Here is an 18,095-nt window from a genome sequence, read left to right on the forward strand (position 1 = left end):
ATGAATTGTTGAAAGTGAAAGGTGCAGATTCCTGAATTTCAAAGTTTAATCGCAAAAGTTGAGTGACAAAATTTGAAATTTAGCTTTTTAATTAAGTTTATGTTAAAATGTAGGGTACAAAGAATAAAATGTTTTATAGGAAAAAATAATTCAACTTTTAATTTTAAGAAAAATGTGATTTATTTTTATTTTTAGGTTAAAATTGCGATTTTGGCAATGTTTCCCCACATAAAATTCAAAATAAACCTCATTTTCGTTTTCAGCACCATCCAAAACATAAAGTATGACCAAAATTAGTCATTCACCACACCGTGGTCAGTATCTCGAGAAATAAGCGTTTTTTTTTGAAGAGTGCCACTCGTCTATAGAGTCACATAACTTTTTTCTTATTGCATATTTTGACTTGATACTTTCCAGAAAACTTCCTCATGATTTAATTTTTATTGCTGTGTTGGTTAAGATTATAAACTAAAAAGTTTGTCACTCAACTTTTTTAAGTAAATATGAAACTAACGAAATCTGACGACAAAATGTTTAAAAACTAACAATTACTCTTTTGATTCGTTTCAACATTCTGGACAAAGCTCATGATTATCTAAATACTCGAAAGATGATACAGTAAAATTTTCAAAAGAAAATATTTACAGCGACCAAAGATACAGTGAGGTAAATATGGAAAATCGTAAAAATTGATTTTTCGCATTTTTGCATAAAATTTAATTTTTGAACATGTTCCACCAATTCTAGATAAAAATAAACTTCATATTCGAATTCAGCGACCTCGAAAATATAAAGAGTGACCAAAAATTTGCCATTCACCTATCATGGTCGCTTTTTCGATTTCTAAGTCTCAAATTAGGGGTGTGCCGCTCGCCTATACGGTCAAGGATGGTAAATCACAAATTCTGAGGGAAATAACACTATAATATCACGTTGCGTTAATTCCCGTCTTTAGTTTTTATCTTTTTCTATTACATATTTTCTATTTTCCAAGGCGTGTCACACCACGTTCCGCTCGATCCCAGCTTAATAAAAATTAGAGAACAATTTGAAGTATTAAATTACCTGTCCCGTATCCGTTAGTGTCACCCACGTCGTTACGGGTTGTCTTAAACTCACATCAGACAATCGAATCTCCCCATCTCCTACTAAAGTATGCGATAAAAAGTCTGTTGAATATACGTGAAAGGACAGTATCCTTTGTGATTGTTCCCTAAAACAAAGAAACTTTTACACACTTTAAAAACGCTTTTATTCTATGCAGAAACTTGGCCGCTCTTGGTTTTCATTGGACTGTAAAAAGAGTTTGCGGATTTAAAATATGCTGGAAGTTGAAATTTCTTTTGAAGGTTTATTTAAAAATATTCAAGCAATTTTAATCTTTTGAATATTTTTCCATCCAGATACATGTATTTTAAGTTTTTAACATTAAATTTTTGGTAAATTTAGTTTGGAGTTTCTTTGTTATAAAGTACTCGTAACTAACAAACCGTTTACAATAAATTAAAATTGCAAAATTTGAAAGTTCATTATTTGACGTTTTAGCCTTACGCCAGTCAATGAGAATAAGAGCAGGATATTACCTCCGAATTATATCCTACTGCATCGATTTTAATGAAATTTTGGGCCTAGCCTCTACTTATCTCCTAATTTAAAATCTACTCTATATACTATGGTGCTTTTATCTTGGGGGCGGTTCTTACCTCTTCAAGGGGTGGAAAATTGTTTGGTCAAAATAACCACGGAAGTGGCTAGAGAACCTAATTCTAATCAAAAACTGCTCTATATATTTTTTTTGAAAACTCAATACTTTTGAGTACTCAATATAGTTTTCGTGGTTTAAAAATGACCATTTTTATTGAAAAATGACACCATTTCGGACGGTTTTTTGCGAATACCTTAAAAACTATGCATCTAACTAAAAAAACTATCTATATAAAACATTTTGTAGCATAAAAAAACAAAGAGACCCGTTCCTTCATAAATCCTCTGTTTATAATACAAAAAGAGATATGGTAGGTGAAAAGAGTTTGTTTTTTGATGCATGCTCAAATCGGTGTATTCAACTTGAAATAACAGAGAAACGGTCGATTTTAGGTGTATAATGCTTCGAATACCTTTTGTAGTGCTTGAAAAGACCTTTAAAATATGCCACTCAATGCATCGAGGTGTAACGTCGACATAGGATTGAGTGGTCTAGCCATCTTTGTCAGTCACATGTGCGGGATCGCTTGGTTAAAAGAGATAGATATACCACCGATCGACTGTTTCGATGCAGTTTCCGCGTTACGATTTTTTGGTGAGTATGCCGAGTCTACGCTTAATATGTCAATGTCCAATTCTCCATAAAGAGGGAAGACAAAAGAGAGAGAAAGAGAAGATTCCAAAAAAGCTTTAGGTGTGTCTGTCAAGGCTTATCCGAGAGCAGACATGAAAACAATGAAAACAGACCACGTTCCACTTGTAGAAATATTCCGAATTAAACTTAAAAACGCAGAAATGGAAATTACAAGCATACGATATACGTACGTTGAATGACCTTAATAGAAAATGGAAGTCCAATCTACGTTAAACTAGCATGTGACTACGATCAAGGACGAAACTAATGAAGAACAAAAGATCAAACATATTACAGAAATATTTCAAAATTTAAAGGTAAACCAGTTAAAGGTAGATACGAGTACATTAATAAAAAATCATGGATGTCACATAAGATCCTGAAGCTGAGGGATCAAAGACCAAGAGCCAAATATGACTCGGACAGGTATGAAGCGATATATATAACAATAAAAAGAAAATCAGGAAAGATAAAGTGAAAAAAGCAATGGAAAGAGAGTAAAAGAACTTCAAGGTGAACTAATACAGATTCTTCTTCTTCTTCTAGTACCGTCTCCACTAATGAAGGTTGGCTATCATCATCATCATCATCATCATCATCATCATCATCATCATCATCATCATCATCATCATCATCATGCAACCTCTTCTGTTCACTGCTGGACATAGGTCTCTCCCATTTTTCGCCAATCTCCATGGTTCTGTGCGTCTTGTTGCCATTTCTTGGATATCCGTTTAATCTCGTCCATCCAGCGTGTTGGTGGTCGTCCTCTGCTGCGTTTATCTTCTCTTGGGTGCCAGTCAATTAGTTTTCTGGACCATCTTGAGTCTTTCAGTCTCGCTATGTGACCTGCCCAATTCTTGTGACATCAAGGATACTTGTTCTTTTCTTAGGTCTTGGTTCCTTATTTTGTCTTTTTTTGTCAAGCTGATAATCAATATTTTCATGCGTCTTTGTGCCACTTGCATTTTTAGTGCTCTTGTTTTTGTGAGTGTGAGAGTTTCTGCTCCATATGTCATAATAGGAAGAACGCATTGTTCAAATGTCTTCCTTTTCCTACCTATCGAGATGTTGCTCTTAAAGGTGTCTCTTAGTGAACCATACGCCGGCGCCGCCCAAGCAAGTGTTATTCGTCGTTTAAATTCGCAGGTCTAATTGTTCTTGCCTATTCTGATTTCATGACCTAGATATATGTACTTTTCTGTCAATTCTACCACTTGATTTTGGATGGTTATGTGTTCGCTGGAAACTAAATTTGTCATAAATTTGGTTTTACTGATATTCATTATTAGACCTGTTGTTGAAGATACGTTTTCTATTTCTTGTAGCATTTGTTGTGCTTCACCCAGATCTTTGGTAATAAGTACTATATCGTCGGCAAAACGCAGATGATTGAGCATTTCTCCATCTATTTTTATTCCTCTATTTTTCCACTTTTGCATTTTAAAGGCGTATTCGAGGACCGTTATAAATAATTTAGATGAGAGAGTGTCGCCCTGTCTCACACCTCGCTTGATATGAATTTCTCTGGTGGTATCATGTAGTTTTACAGGCATTGTGGCGTTTTGGTATAATGTTTGTACTAACTTTGCAAACCGGTAGTCTATTCTACTAGTGCAGGCAATATGTGAAACAATTGTGCATTTAATGATAGAAGTATATAATTTGGCCCACATATACTGCAGATATAAAGGTTCAAATTTAGATATGAGGCCATCTCAAATTTTGCCTTTTACAAAAATGGCAGGGATTCAAAATGGCGACTATACATTATGTGACTAATAGCACGATAACTTTTGAACAAGACGTCAGATTTCAGCCAAATTTGGTATATAGGTTTTTTTTGATGAATAGTATCGAGGTCATGAACCGGAAGAATCGGTTTACCAGAATTTGTGTTTTTACTGTTTTTTTTTTATTTAAAAATATGTTGTTCCTTTTTTAATTAGTTCACCCTGTATATATAAATTTTTCAAAAAGGCAATACCGTCATTGAAAAGAGCGTAAACATAATATCTTTTAGGAAATATTTTGAACTTTTCAGTTGTGTTGATTACCATTTAGTAAATGCATAACGTATGTTCACATGTATACCCTATTCCACGAACATACGTCTGTTGTGGGTTATCTCGACAACGAATATTTTACTGTGCAAATTATGAAGAACGAAAGTAAATTGCAAAATACATTGTTGTTTATTGGAACAATTATCAGAGCCATTTACTTTCGCACTTCTTATGTTGCACGCTAAAATATGCGTTGTCGCGATAATCCAAGACAGTCGTATATTCGTGGAATAGCCCATACCTATGGGCCGTAGATTCATTTTGAATGCCCGCCATTTTTGAAAAAGACTAAATGTGAGATGGCCTCATATCTAAATTTGACTCTTTATATGTGTAGTATGTGTGGTCCAAATTATATGCTTCTACCATTAAATGCACAATAATTCTTATATTTTCCTTTTCATGACCATTTTTCAGTGCGTCACACATTATAGAAAAAAAGGTAAGTTCGTGATAATACACATTTATGACATTTATTCTAATATGACATTTTAGTTAAATCTGATAGTTGTCAAATTTTATTTTCAATTAGGAATAAAAACAAATCAATTGTGTCTATTGCATTTATAAAATGGTATTTTCTTTGATTTGTATAGTCTTATAGATTGTACAGATTATATTGATAATATTATTATTTTATTTAATAAATAATTCTTTTTTGATTATGGCGCCATCTATCGAAAACTAGAATAATCACCGAACTAGAATAATTACCAAAGTAATCACCGACGTGCCTTTTTTTCTGTCACATACAATTTAATGCGTTAGAGAGAAATCGAAAAACTGTTACGCAATGAAAAATGGTCATGAAAAGGACTATATTATTATTTGCACGAATCTGCCGCACCTGCATAGGTACCTACATGTGAAGATAGGTTATGCATTTATTAAATGGTAATTAATATAACTAAAGAGTTCAAAATATTTCCTAAAAAATATTTTTACGCTCTTTTCAACGCCGGTATTGCCTTTTTGAAAAATTAATATATACAGGGTGAAAGAATTGAAAAAGAAACAAAATATTTTTACATAAAAAGAAACAGTAAAAACACAAATTCTGGTAAACTGATTCTTCCGGTTCAAGACCTCGATATTACTCATCAAAAAAAGAACCTCTATACCAAATTTGATTGAAATCTGACATCTCGTTCAAAAGTTATCGTGCTATTAGTCAACAAAAACTGAAACGACCTCGCATCTAAAGAACCTCTATATGTAGCCCAATAAATGACCATTTTGGAGTGTAATTTCCAGGGGCAACTCCGAATTGCATGAAAATTGGGATTTAGGCTCTACTTACCCTTCACGTCAAAGTTGAATTTGTGCCGTTGGTTGCTTTTACTTGGGGGGTGACATTTAACCCTTCTCGGGGGGTGAAAAACGCGTGTTTAAAGTAAGGCCGGAAATGGAGAAATTTACTTATTTTAAGCACCTTTTGTTCTATAAAGTTTTTTACGTAAGTCAGTAATTTTCGAGTTATTCGCGATTTAAAATGTTGATTTTTCGACAAAAAAAAAACTACGTTTTCAGACCGTTTTTCCCAAATAACTCAAAAAGTAAATATTTTATCGAAAAAAATATTTTTAGCAAAAGTGTAGCCTATAAGAAAACGAAAAAAACGGTGTACCAGTAAAGTCTACAAATTGAGTAGAAGCAAAGTTGTAGCTCATGAAAAATACGTTCTTATTCGTCTAATTCCGAATCAAATAATTCAACGCGAAATCGCCGAAGAAATAAGCGTTTTTCGGGAAAACCTTATTAACATTTTTAAAGTATCGAAAAAAGTTTATTATTTGTTTTTTACAAAAGTTTACATCATCAAAATAAACGAGTTACACTGAAAAAAAAAGGTAGGCCCCTTTTTTTTGGTAAAAAAAAATCGTGAAAACCTCCCTCTATTTAGCACCCTAAATGAAATTAATCGTTTGGCTTTACCATCTATTTTAACTGTATGTGTATTGTTTATATGATCTGTAAGTTTGATTGGTTTGAACTACTTATTTCTGAAAACATTTGGTTTTATATTAAAAAAAAATTTCTAAAAATTTTTGAAAAATTTCATTTTTTCAAAATAACTTAAAAAGTATTAGTGATAAGAAAAATCTTAAAGAGTAAAAATGTAGGTTTTGCTATTATAAATAAAATATGCTAGTTTCATTTTGTTTCTCCATAAGACAAAAATTGGTTAAGATATGGCTGTTCAAAAATTGCATACACTCGTGATTAGTGACCCATTCAAGCTTTCTCAATTATAACCCTTTCAAAAATAAACACTTTAAACCGGTGAGACTGACAGATCATATAAAAAATAGATAGGTAAGTAAATTGTTTGTAAAGCTGTAGCGATTAATTTAATTTGGGGAGCTAAACACGGCGAGATTTTCATGATTTTTTACAAAAAAAAAGCCAACTTTATTTTGAGCGTAACTCGCTTATTTTTAATGCTAAAGCTTTTGTTAACAATTAAAACAAAGATTTTTATAAACACTTTAAAAAAGTTACAATGGGTTTTTCCCGAAAAGTGCTTAATTTTTCGGTGATTTCACCTTGAAGTAATCGATTTGGAATTAGACGAATAAGAACGTAATTTTCATGAGCTACAACTTTCTTTTTATTTGATCGATAGACTTTACTGATAAACCATTTTATTGGGTTTTTATAAGCTACACTTTTGCTACAGTATCGATTTAGCATTCGAAGCGAACAGTTCGTTTTTGCGTGTGTGATCGGTGAAAATTAGTTTTGGTGAGTCGGTAATTAATAAAATGGAAGTCAATACCATTGGCAAAGGACATCCACCCGATCGGGGAGGGACGATAAATATTAATAATATGGAACTGGATCAGGAGGAAAAACAAACACAAATAAGTCAAAATGCAAGTTCACAGGTACAAAAGGTAGCAAAAACACAATCAAATAACTTTTTTCCAGTTTATCAGGTAAGCGATAACAATAATTCTAATGAAAACCAGTTGCTAATTAAACCTATTAAAAATAAATATACACAAGGAGACCAAGGACCGTATTTTGTCTATTTACAAAACCGAAACGGGCACATTGGCCGTCTACATCGAATCGCCACCGCGCGTCTTGTGCTTTCTGCAGAACCTACGGTAAGAGATAATATAGTTCACATCAGCGTTATTGGTAGAAATAAAGTTAGAATTGAATGTAATTCATATAAAAGCGCAAATATTTTAATTGATAGTAAAAATTTATTAGAAAAAGATTATGACATATACATTCCTAATTTTATGGTACAAAAAAGTGGAGTAATTAAAGGGGTCGATAAAGGTATCTCAGAAAACGAATTAAAGGACATTATTGTTTGTAAATATGGTAATTTTAAGGTATTAAGTGTAAAAAGAATGAAAAGAAAATCAAACAACGAGCTGATAGAGACGGGTACGATAGTGGTGACTTTTAGAGGACAAATGATACCAAAAGAAGTTATCATTGAGAGAATGATATATCAAGTCGAAACCTATATACCGAGAGTAATACAATGCCTAAATTGTTTAAGGTATGGCCACGTCACTGGTCAATGTAGAGGGAAAAAAAGATGCGGACAATGTGGACAGGAGCATGAATCTGAAGCATGTGAGTTAACAGAGCCTACTTGTTTATTCTGTTTTGGAAAACACTCAGCACTGGACCGAGCAAAATGTCCTGAGTTTGAGAAACAAAAGGCTATCAAATATCTTATGGTAAACGAAAATATGGCATTTGAAGAAGCAAAATTAAAATACAGTAATAGTTATACCTCAGCCTTAAAAACATCAAATGCAGGAAATAGATATACAATAACAACAAAAAGAAAATGGAGCGAAGCCACTCAAAATAAATCGGTTTACCCATATTCGGAAGAACATGAAAATATTTTAAACAATCCTAGCACCTCTGCGTACCCGCCTCTACCAATTCCTAAGAATATTCCAATGTATCACAAACAGGTAACACAAAATAACCAAACAACAAACAAAAACCTTAGTGAAAATATATTAACAATTTTTAAAAATATATTAGGTAAAAAACTTTTGCCGACAGAAAATAAACAAATTATGGAAGAATTTAAAGATAGTCTAGAAAAATTTTTAAATGGATCTAACAAGTAAAAAAATCTTACAGTGGAATTCACGATCGATAATACACAATAAGGGACATTTCGAAAAATATATATTTGAAAATAAATTTTTGGCTATATTATTGAGTGAAACTTGGTTGAAACCAAACACAAACATAAATTTTTCTCGATATAATATATTTCGCGAAGATAGACCGCAAGGTTTTGGAGGGGTCGCAATATTATTAAATAAAAACATAAATTTTCAGAATAACTTAGATTTTTATAAAATAAATAATGTAATGTGTGTTGCAGTACAAGTCATTTTAAATCAAAATATTTTAAATCTATATTCTCTATATGCAAAACCTAAACTAGGTATATCGAAAAATGAGTGGGTCAGGTTCTTTAATAGTTTAAACAAACCATTTTTAGTGGGGGGAGACTTCAATTGCCATAATAAAATATGGGGATGTGATGAAACTGATCGCGAAGGGATAAATCTTTTTGAAGCTATGGAAGAATGTGGACTTAATTTCTTAAATGACGGTTCGGAAACATTAATTCGGAGGTCCATGAATAAAAATAAGTCAGCTATAGATCTAACAATTTGCTCAAGAGATATCTATTATAAATGCTCTTGGCACACAGAAAATATGAGTCTGGGTTCAGACCATTATCCAGTAGTTATCGAATTTGCACATGATAGTAATGTAAATACCTGTTTTGATAATAATGATATAATTAGAAATAGAATTAAATGGGATATTAAAAAAGCGGATTGGACAGTTTTCTCTTACTTGTTAAGCAATAAACAAAAAGACAATATAGGACAAAATACAGAACAAGAATATCAAATGTTTTATGATTCTATAAATGATGCTAGTAAAATTAGCATTCCAGAGAAGAGAAAAGTGACCAATGCAAAATTTAATAAACCATGGTGGAATAATGAATGTAGGGAGGCTATTAGACTACAAAAAGAGGCCTTTTTACAATTTAAAAGAATATCTAATCACGAAAATTACTTAAAATATCAGCAAGCAGAAGCATATAAAAAAAGAATTATTTTAAATAGTAAAAGAGCCTCATGGAAAAATGTATGTAATAGTTTGAACAAAAATACACCGATAGGTAAAATATGGAGTGAGATTAGAAAATTAAAAAACGCCTATAATCCACCTAAAAATCCAATAGTTGAAAATGAATGGATCGAACTATTCTTTAACAAAATTGCCAGACCTTGGGTCCTAGAGGAAGAAATTACATGTACAACGAACAGTACAATCACTGAAGACAGTAAATTTCTAACAGAATTATTTAATTTGGAAGAGCTTAAAAATTGTTTAAAAAACAATAACAACTCAGCTCCAGGAAAGGACAGTATTCACTATAGTATGCTATATAATTTGCCTATCCAAAGAAAAATACAACTACTAAATATAATAAACCGCATATGGACAAGCATGGAAGTTCCAAACTCATGGAAAGAATATATTATAGTCCCAATTCTCAAGCAATACAAACCCGCAAATTGTCCTGATTCATACAGAGGCATTTCGCTATCGTCATGTATCTTGAAAACATTGGAGAGAATGATTAAACAAAGATTAGAATTTTGGCTGGAGAAAAATTCTCGACTCTCTCCAGCACAATTTGGATTCCGAAAATCATGTTCAACAATGGAAAACTTATCACACTTGGTACTAGATGTTTACAACTCATTTTCTACTAATAAGTCAGTTGTAGCTACATTTATAGACGTCGAAAATGCATATGACAATGTTAATCTGGTAAGCCTGTATCACCAAATGAAGAAAATAGGAATCCCAGATATACTATGCTGGAGAATTTATAAACTTTACAGTAATAGAATCTTGTATATCCAAATTGGGAATAAACTATTAGGTCCCAGAATATCAAACATTGGGATACCTCAAGGAAGTATTCTAAGCCCAATATTATATGCTATTTATACTTCGGATATAGGTAAAAGCATATCAAATAGTACCCAAGGTAAAATATTACAGTTTGCAGATGACATATGTATTTACGTAGACCAAAACGAGATAGAAAAGGGCTGCAAAATAATAAATGAAGTATACAGTTGTTTACTTGAAGACTTGTATCACTTAAATTTAACAATATCTTTAAATAAAACACAAATTTGCATATTCTCCAGAAAGCAAAAACTTCCCGAACTAGTAAAAATACAAAACGTCCAGTTCAAAGTTCAACCTAAAATTAAGTATTTGGGGATGATATTAGATAGAAAACTGAGCTGGAAAGACCATATTGAATACGTTGTGACAAGAGCTGAAAAAGGTTATAATGCATTACGAGCAGTAAGTCACATAACTTGGGGAGCAGATGCCAATATTTCATTAATAATGTACAGATCATACATAAGATCTATTTTAGATTATGGATGCATATTTTATAATCAGGCAGCCAAAACTCATCTTAAAAAAGTAGACGTGTTATCAAATAAATGCCTTCGATTATCTATCGGAGCTCTCATAAGCACCCCATTGTCAAATTTAAGTATAGAGTGTAATGAACCACCACTATACCTAAGAAGAAAAACTCTATGCGAAAAGTTTATACTTAAAAGTATTGCTAAAGAGAGTTTAATAGGGGATAAGTGTCAAAAACTTTTTATACATGACCTAACGAGTGAATACTGGAAGAAAAAACCTTCTTTACTACTTGCTGAAACATATAACAGCTTGCGCCAATTTAAAAATAAATTATACACATCAAAAATATCACCCACATTTCAAATATATCTAAATAGCACTCCTAATATACAGCCAATTTACATGAAAGATTATTCGAACTTTCCAGCGAATTTAAGGAACTCTATGTTTAATGCAGATATAGAAACACTATGCCCACAGTATTACCAAATTTATACAGATGCCTCAAAGATTAACTCTAAAGTTGCTGCTGCCATATGGGACCCTAAAACACAGTACAAAGAAGGAATAGGACTGGATGAAGATACCACGGTATTTACAGGCGAACTAATAGCAATATTGAAAGCAATGCAATACATAGCCACGATCAACAATAACAACAATAGATTCGTAATACTGTCAGATAGCAAAAGTGCTCTAAGTAAATTGGAAAAGTGGACAGGACATAACAATCATATTATTATAGAAATAATAAGAAACTTTATCGAACTCAAAGCCAAAGGCAAAGAAATATCTTTCTGCTGGATAAAAGCTCATTGCAATTTAAAACACAATGAAATTGTAGACAAACTAGCAAAGAGTGCTACAGAACTAGAAACTAACTGTGAATATAAGCTAACACTAAATGACGCATATGCTTATATTAATAACAACAAAATGAATAACTGGAAAGAATGGTATACCAACTCCAAAAAGGGACTGTATTATAAAAGTATTCAAACAGATATTCCATCTAAAGGCTGGTTTAGTGATTATCAAGGCAACAAGGTCCTCATATCATATATATGTAGACTTAGGTTTGGTCACTCCTTAGTTCCAGAACATAAATATAAAATAGGATTGTCTGACACAAACTGTTGTGAATGTGGAGAATTAGGATCCGCAGAACATATGATATTAGATTGCAAACTAAAAGAAAAAGAAGTAGAACATTTTATAAATCAAATTCATACTAAACAACACATAAGAAAACCTTTTAGTTTACAAACACTGATTGCTACAAAAGATAAAAGTATCTACGAGATCCTAATTAAACACATTAATAATATAAAACTAAAATTGTGAAATTATATATATAAGTTACCTTTGTTTACCCCATTTGTTGACCCTCCTTTCCGTGGTCTGGTCTTGTTTGATTTTGCTCTGAAAGACCCCTGAGCACTTATGTATCCCAGTTAATAATCCTTAGGTTAGGAAAAAAAGAAAAAAAAAACACATAATAAATAAATAAAAAAATAAAAAAAAATATATAAATAAATTACAAAAAAAAAATAAATTAAAATAATTAAAAAAAAAAGAAAAAAAAGAAAAAAAAATAATAATAAAAAAAAAATATGTGTGTATATATATATAAAATAAAAAAAAAAAAATGAAAGAAGCTATCATTAAAATAATAAGTACTTATATTTGTAAATCATTATTATCAAATAGGTCATTCATATTCAAAAATATAATGAGAGTATAACAGATATCTCTAAGATTTTAGTTAGTAAACAAATTTGGTTCGGCTAATGGATTAAGTCCACAGTCAAGAAATCCGATAGCACACACACACACACTTTTGCTAAGGATATTTTTTTCGATAAAATATTTACTTTTTGAGTTATTTGCGAAAAACCGTCTGAAAACGTAGTTTTTTTGTCGAAAAATCAACATTTTCAATAGCAAATAACTCGAAAAGTATTGACTTAAGTAAAAAACTCTATAGAACAAAAGTTGCTTAAAATCAGTCAATTTATCCATTTCCGGTCTTATCTTGAACGTATGTTTTTTCACCCCCGAGACGAGGTGACTGTCACCCCCCAAGTAAAAGCAACCAACGGCACAATTTCAACTTTGAAGTGGAGGGTAAGTAGAACCTAAATCCAAATTTTCATGCAATTCGGAGTTGCCCCTGAAAATTACACGGTATCGCCGAATTTCCCGTTCATTTACTGGGCTAATGTGTAGTATATGTGGTCCAAATTATATGCTTCTACCATTAAATGCACAATAATTCTTATAATATTTGCACGAATCTGCCGCATATAGGTACATGTGAAGATACGTTTTGCAATTATTAAATGGTAATTAACACAACTAAATAGTTAAAAATATTTCTTAAAAAATATTTTTACGCTCTTTTTAATGGCCGTATTAACTTTTTGAAAAATTAATACATACAGGGTGAAAGAATAGAAAAAAACAACAACATATTTTTACATAAAAACAAATAAAAACACAACTTCTGGCAAACCTATTCTTCCGGTTCAAGACCTCAATCTTTTACATAAAAAAAAGAACCTATAAACCAAATTTGGTTGAAATCTGAAGTCTAGTTTAAAAGTTATCGTGCTATTAGTCACATATGTACAGTCGCCATTTTGAATCCTTGCCATTTTTGTAAAAGGCAAAATCTGAGATGGCCTCCTATCTAAATTTTAACCTTTACATGTGTAGTATATGTGGTCCAAATGATATGCTTCTATCAACAACATATTTTTACATAAAAACAAATAAAAACACAACTTCTGGCAAACCTATTCTTCCGGTTCAAGACCTCAATCTTTTACATCAAAAAAAGAACCTATAAACCAAATTTGGTTGAAATCTAAAGTCTAGTTTAAAAGTTATCGTGCTATTAGTCACATATGTATAGTCGCCATTTTGAATCCTTGCCATTTTTGTAAAAGGCAAAATCTGAGATGGCCTCCTATCTAAATTTTAACCTTTATATGTGTAGTATATGTGGTCCAAATGATATGCTTCTATCATTAAATGCACAATTCTTATAATATTTGCACGAATCTGCCACACTATACTATTGTTCAGAGCAGTTATAATGTTGTCTAATTCCACAATGTCGAAGGCCTTGTGAAAGTCTAAGAAGATAAGTACCAGTGATCTGTTATATTCTATTGATTTTTCTATTAAGGTTTTTACTGTTTATAGGTGATCGTGTGTTCCGAATTTTGAGCCGGTTGGTTATAACTATTGCAAATTCGTCTGTATCTTTAAAAGCGTCTGTGTGTTTAACCCGGTCCAGTCGCGAATGTTTTTCAGCTAGGATATTTGTCGTCTACCAGGACACCTTTTTCCTTAGATTTTACCCTTTATAATCAGCTGCAATAACTCTTATGTGAGTATAAATAAATTATACTTATCATTCCTAAGTACTTATGTGATCCAAATATGCTGTCTGTCGCCTTTTAATGGAGGTCAAAAGTGGTCCATGATATTTTCAAAATTCTTCTAAAAAGCCACATCTCAAAAGGTTTCAGCTTTCTGATTATGTCAACATTAACAGTCCAGGCTTCGACACCGTAAAGAAGAATCAAGTAGATATAGCACTTTGCCATCCGATATAGGAGTTGCTTATGCAGATACAGATAGAAAATCTAACTGATTTTGACGAAAATATCATCTTGGAAAAATAAAATAAAATGAGAATGTTGAAAGAACACCTAGAAAAACTTTTGATGATCATCTTTAAAAAGAAAACATTTTTGAGATAAAAGAGGAGCTAAATGTTGGGCCTAGAATGTTTCAGCAGGTGAAGGTGCAGGTGCAGAAGGCCCTGATAATATACAAGCAGAACTACTCAATCTGATGGACGACGAAGGATGAATCAATATAACCTAAGCATAAAGATACCTACTCAACAATATATACAACTCTTCTAAAATAATATTAAATGGCTATACTCTGAATTTGATACATTTCTGAAAAAACCATTAGCCAAGAAATGAAAAATGACAACAAATCGTCTCATTCTGAGCCTCATTCTGACTATGCATTCATAAACACAATATATCATAAAATCCGCCAACATAAAATAAATAATAAATAATTTTTAGGCTATTATTTATGTATTTTAGAAAGGAACTACAACGTTAACAGGGTTTTATTCTTTAATATAATCAGTGGATTTTTAAATATGAAAAAACTGCGGAGTGCTACCATTTAAAGGGGTGCCTTTTTGAGAAAGGGGTGAATTAGGGAATCCCTAGGCACAGGGCGAATTAAGGTAAGTTCTATGCACTTTTGGTACAAACATGTCTACAGGAGAACTGGTCCAGGTTAAATTTTCTATCAAAATATCACATTTTAAAATCAAAAATATTTTTTTTTGCAAAAATATATTCAAAAAAAGCAAGACAACAACACGAAAGATAGCAATTTTGTTTTTTGTCCCATAAATTTTTCCCATTGGGATATAGGTATAGGTGTTACTTCACAGAAAATAAAACTTTCATCCTTCCTCTTTAAAAAGATGTTTTCTGTGTTAAATATTATTTTTCAAAGTTCGTTACTCAAAGCGATTTTGGCCCATTTTCCCTGTTATTTCGCAAACATTGTTCTGTAACTTTTTTTAGTAGGAAGAAAAGTCAATTACCTTTAAAATGCTTTATTGTAGAAGGCTATATGATTATTTTTAAGGAAGATTTGGTTTTTGGAAAATTTTTCCTAATATTAATGACTTTTGATATATTTGTCGATTATTTTTAAATTTCTTATTATAACTTTTTTTATTGTATATTTAGGTATATACATTGTGCAATAAAAAAGAAATCCTATTTTCTTCACTTTACAAAGGTGAATTGTAAATTTAATTCTAGAACTATTTTTAAACAAGATATGATTGCTTAAAATGTGACATATACACATGCTACAGGTCCCACTAAGTTGGAATCATAAAATATGGAAAACCATTTTATTATTAACTTAACGAAAAAAAAAGTATTCTTTATAAAATGCTCTGCATAATCTAAAACCTAGGATGCAATCATCAGATATAAAATTTTATCAATAGTGTACGAGGTATGTTAAAAATTATAAATTTCGTTCAATCAAGAGTAAAGTACCTTTATATTTCACAATACCGAAAAGTGTTATTAAGAAAAGTTATTTGGAATTAAAAATTATGAAATTATGTTATAATATGTAATTATATTCTTCTAATTAAAAAAAAAATAAAAAATAAACTTTTTTCAAATTGCAGATACTCTTGGATATCCTACTGATATCTTGTTTAAGAATAGTCCTAGAATTTTTTGCAATACCCCATTTTAAAGTAAAACAATGAATAAACATAAAAAATTTTTTTATTGAATATCCGTGTATTGTTCCCGCGAATGCATAGGTCTGCAAATTTTAATTCATTTGCATTGGAGAAAAGGCACCCAAATTAACCTCTAAAGATTTGACGCAAACTATTGAACTAAATAAAAGCGTTTAAAAAATAAGATTTTTTTATTGCACAATGTATATACCTAAATGTACAAGAAAAATAGCCAGAATAAGAAATTTAAACAATAATCATAAAAAATATCAAAAATCATTAAAAGTATAAAATCTTGAAAAATCATAACTTGCATGATAATAGTCACACATCTAAATACATTATACCATTTTAAAGGTAATTGACTTCTATTTCTGCTAAACGTACCATCAGAATATACGTACGTATATAGAAATGCGTAGAAAAAAGTTACAGAACAATGTTTGCAAAATAATGGGAAAAATGGCCCAAAAATGCTGTGAGCGGCTAAATTTGAAAATCCTATTTCGGAAAATATAAATCCTAGTGATATTTACTAAACGTCATTTTAAGGAGAAAGCATTGAAGCTATTTTTCGCTGAAGCAATACCTATACCCATATCCCCGAAGAAAAAAGTTATGAAGCAAATACCAAAATTGCTTTCTTGGGTGTTTTTTTTTCTTGCTTTTCTTTTGAATATATTTGTGTAAAATACAATATTTTTGACCTTAAAATGTGATATTTCGATAACAAATTTAACCTGGAACAATTTTCCTGTAGACATGTTTGTGCCAAAAGTGCATATAACTCACCCTAATTCACCCTGAGCCTAGGGACTAATTCGCCCCTTTCTCAAAAACACACCCATCTAAATGGTAGTACTTTCCGGTTTTTTCAAATATAGAGGTCCATTGACCGTACGAGAAATAAAATCCCATTAACGTTGTAGTTGCCTTTAGCTCTCTTATTTTGAACATAATCAATAGCCTATTTATGACATACCTTGGATTCATAGAAAACAGGAACCTCTCTTTGTAGCTAGGACTTCCTGAACTACGATATACTTTGGTCTGTATGGTTGCTTCTTTGTCTGGTAGCAGCGTCACTCTGACATACGTGTCTAGATTGTCATCTTTTTTTACAATGCCACGCAACTCTTTTGCTTCAAGAACATTAACAACTAAATCCCAACATTCGCTGCAACAAAAATAGAAAATTATATCATACAAAACATTATAATTCAATGTTAAAATTACAATAATTGTATGCCTTGAAGTCTATGTGGGGGTTCTTAACTAATATGTGGAGCAAATTATAGTTTCAGTGAAAACGAGCCATTGAGTTCTATGTTGCGCTAAGGTCTTCACCTCATTCCAAGACTTTCCTTGATCTCTTATCTCGTCCGTGACTGATATTCTCCAAGTTTGTGCTGGGCGACCTCTTTTTTTTCCTTGGGGATTCCAAGGACTTTAGGACAGGCTTTGGAATATTGGAGCTATTTTTTTCGGAATATGTGGCCTGGCCTTCTTCTGTTTCTGGAATGTATTTCATTTTATACCCTCTTCTGTTCGCTCAGGTGTAGCAGGTCTTTATTTCTAATGATGTTGGGCAAGAAAATACAATCAATTGCAGATGCAAAGACCTGCAGTTTGTCTGTAAAGGTTTTTGTCACTTTTCAGGTTTTATGTCGGTAGGGCCGAACAGACATGATATTTGACTGCAATGTTATTTGGATCTTTGTCTTTGTATACCGGACAGACCTCCAAACAAGGTTGAGCATGCTGAATACTTGTTAATCTTTTCGTATTTTCATACGAATATCGTCTTCTGTACCTCAACTTTTTGTAATAACACTTCCAAGATACGTGAAATTTTCAACATTTTTTATCTACATGTTGTTAATAGTAA

The 18,095-nt window shown here is 31.6% G+C and overlaps 1 protein-coding gene across 1 annotated transcript in view; it reads right to left on the minus strand.

The window, feature by feature from the left end:
* The window catches only part of LOC114333100 (synaptotagmin-12), a 175,515-nt gene that overhangs the window by 40,896 nt on the left and 116,524 nt on the right, over nt 1-18,095 (minus strand). The window contains exons 6-7 of the mRNA XM_028282931.2: nt 17,190-17,384; nt 1,066-1,213 (exon numbers count right to left, since the gene is read on the minus strand). Of these exons, the coding sequence (XP_028138732.2) occupies nt 1,066-1,213; nt 17,190-17,384 (343 nt within the window). The remainder of the gene's footprint in view (nt 1-1,065; nt 1,214-17,189; nt 17,385-18,095) is intronic.

The sequence above is a fragment of the Diabrotica virgifera genome, chromosome 1, assembly GCF_917563875.1.
Source record: "Diabrotica virgifera virgifera chromosome 1, PGI_DIABVI_V3a".
In the NCBI taxonomy this organism is placed as follows: domain Eukaryota; kingdom Metazoa; phylum Arthropoda; class Insecta; order Coleoptera; family Chrysomelidae; genus Diabrotica; species Diabrotica virgifera.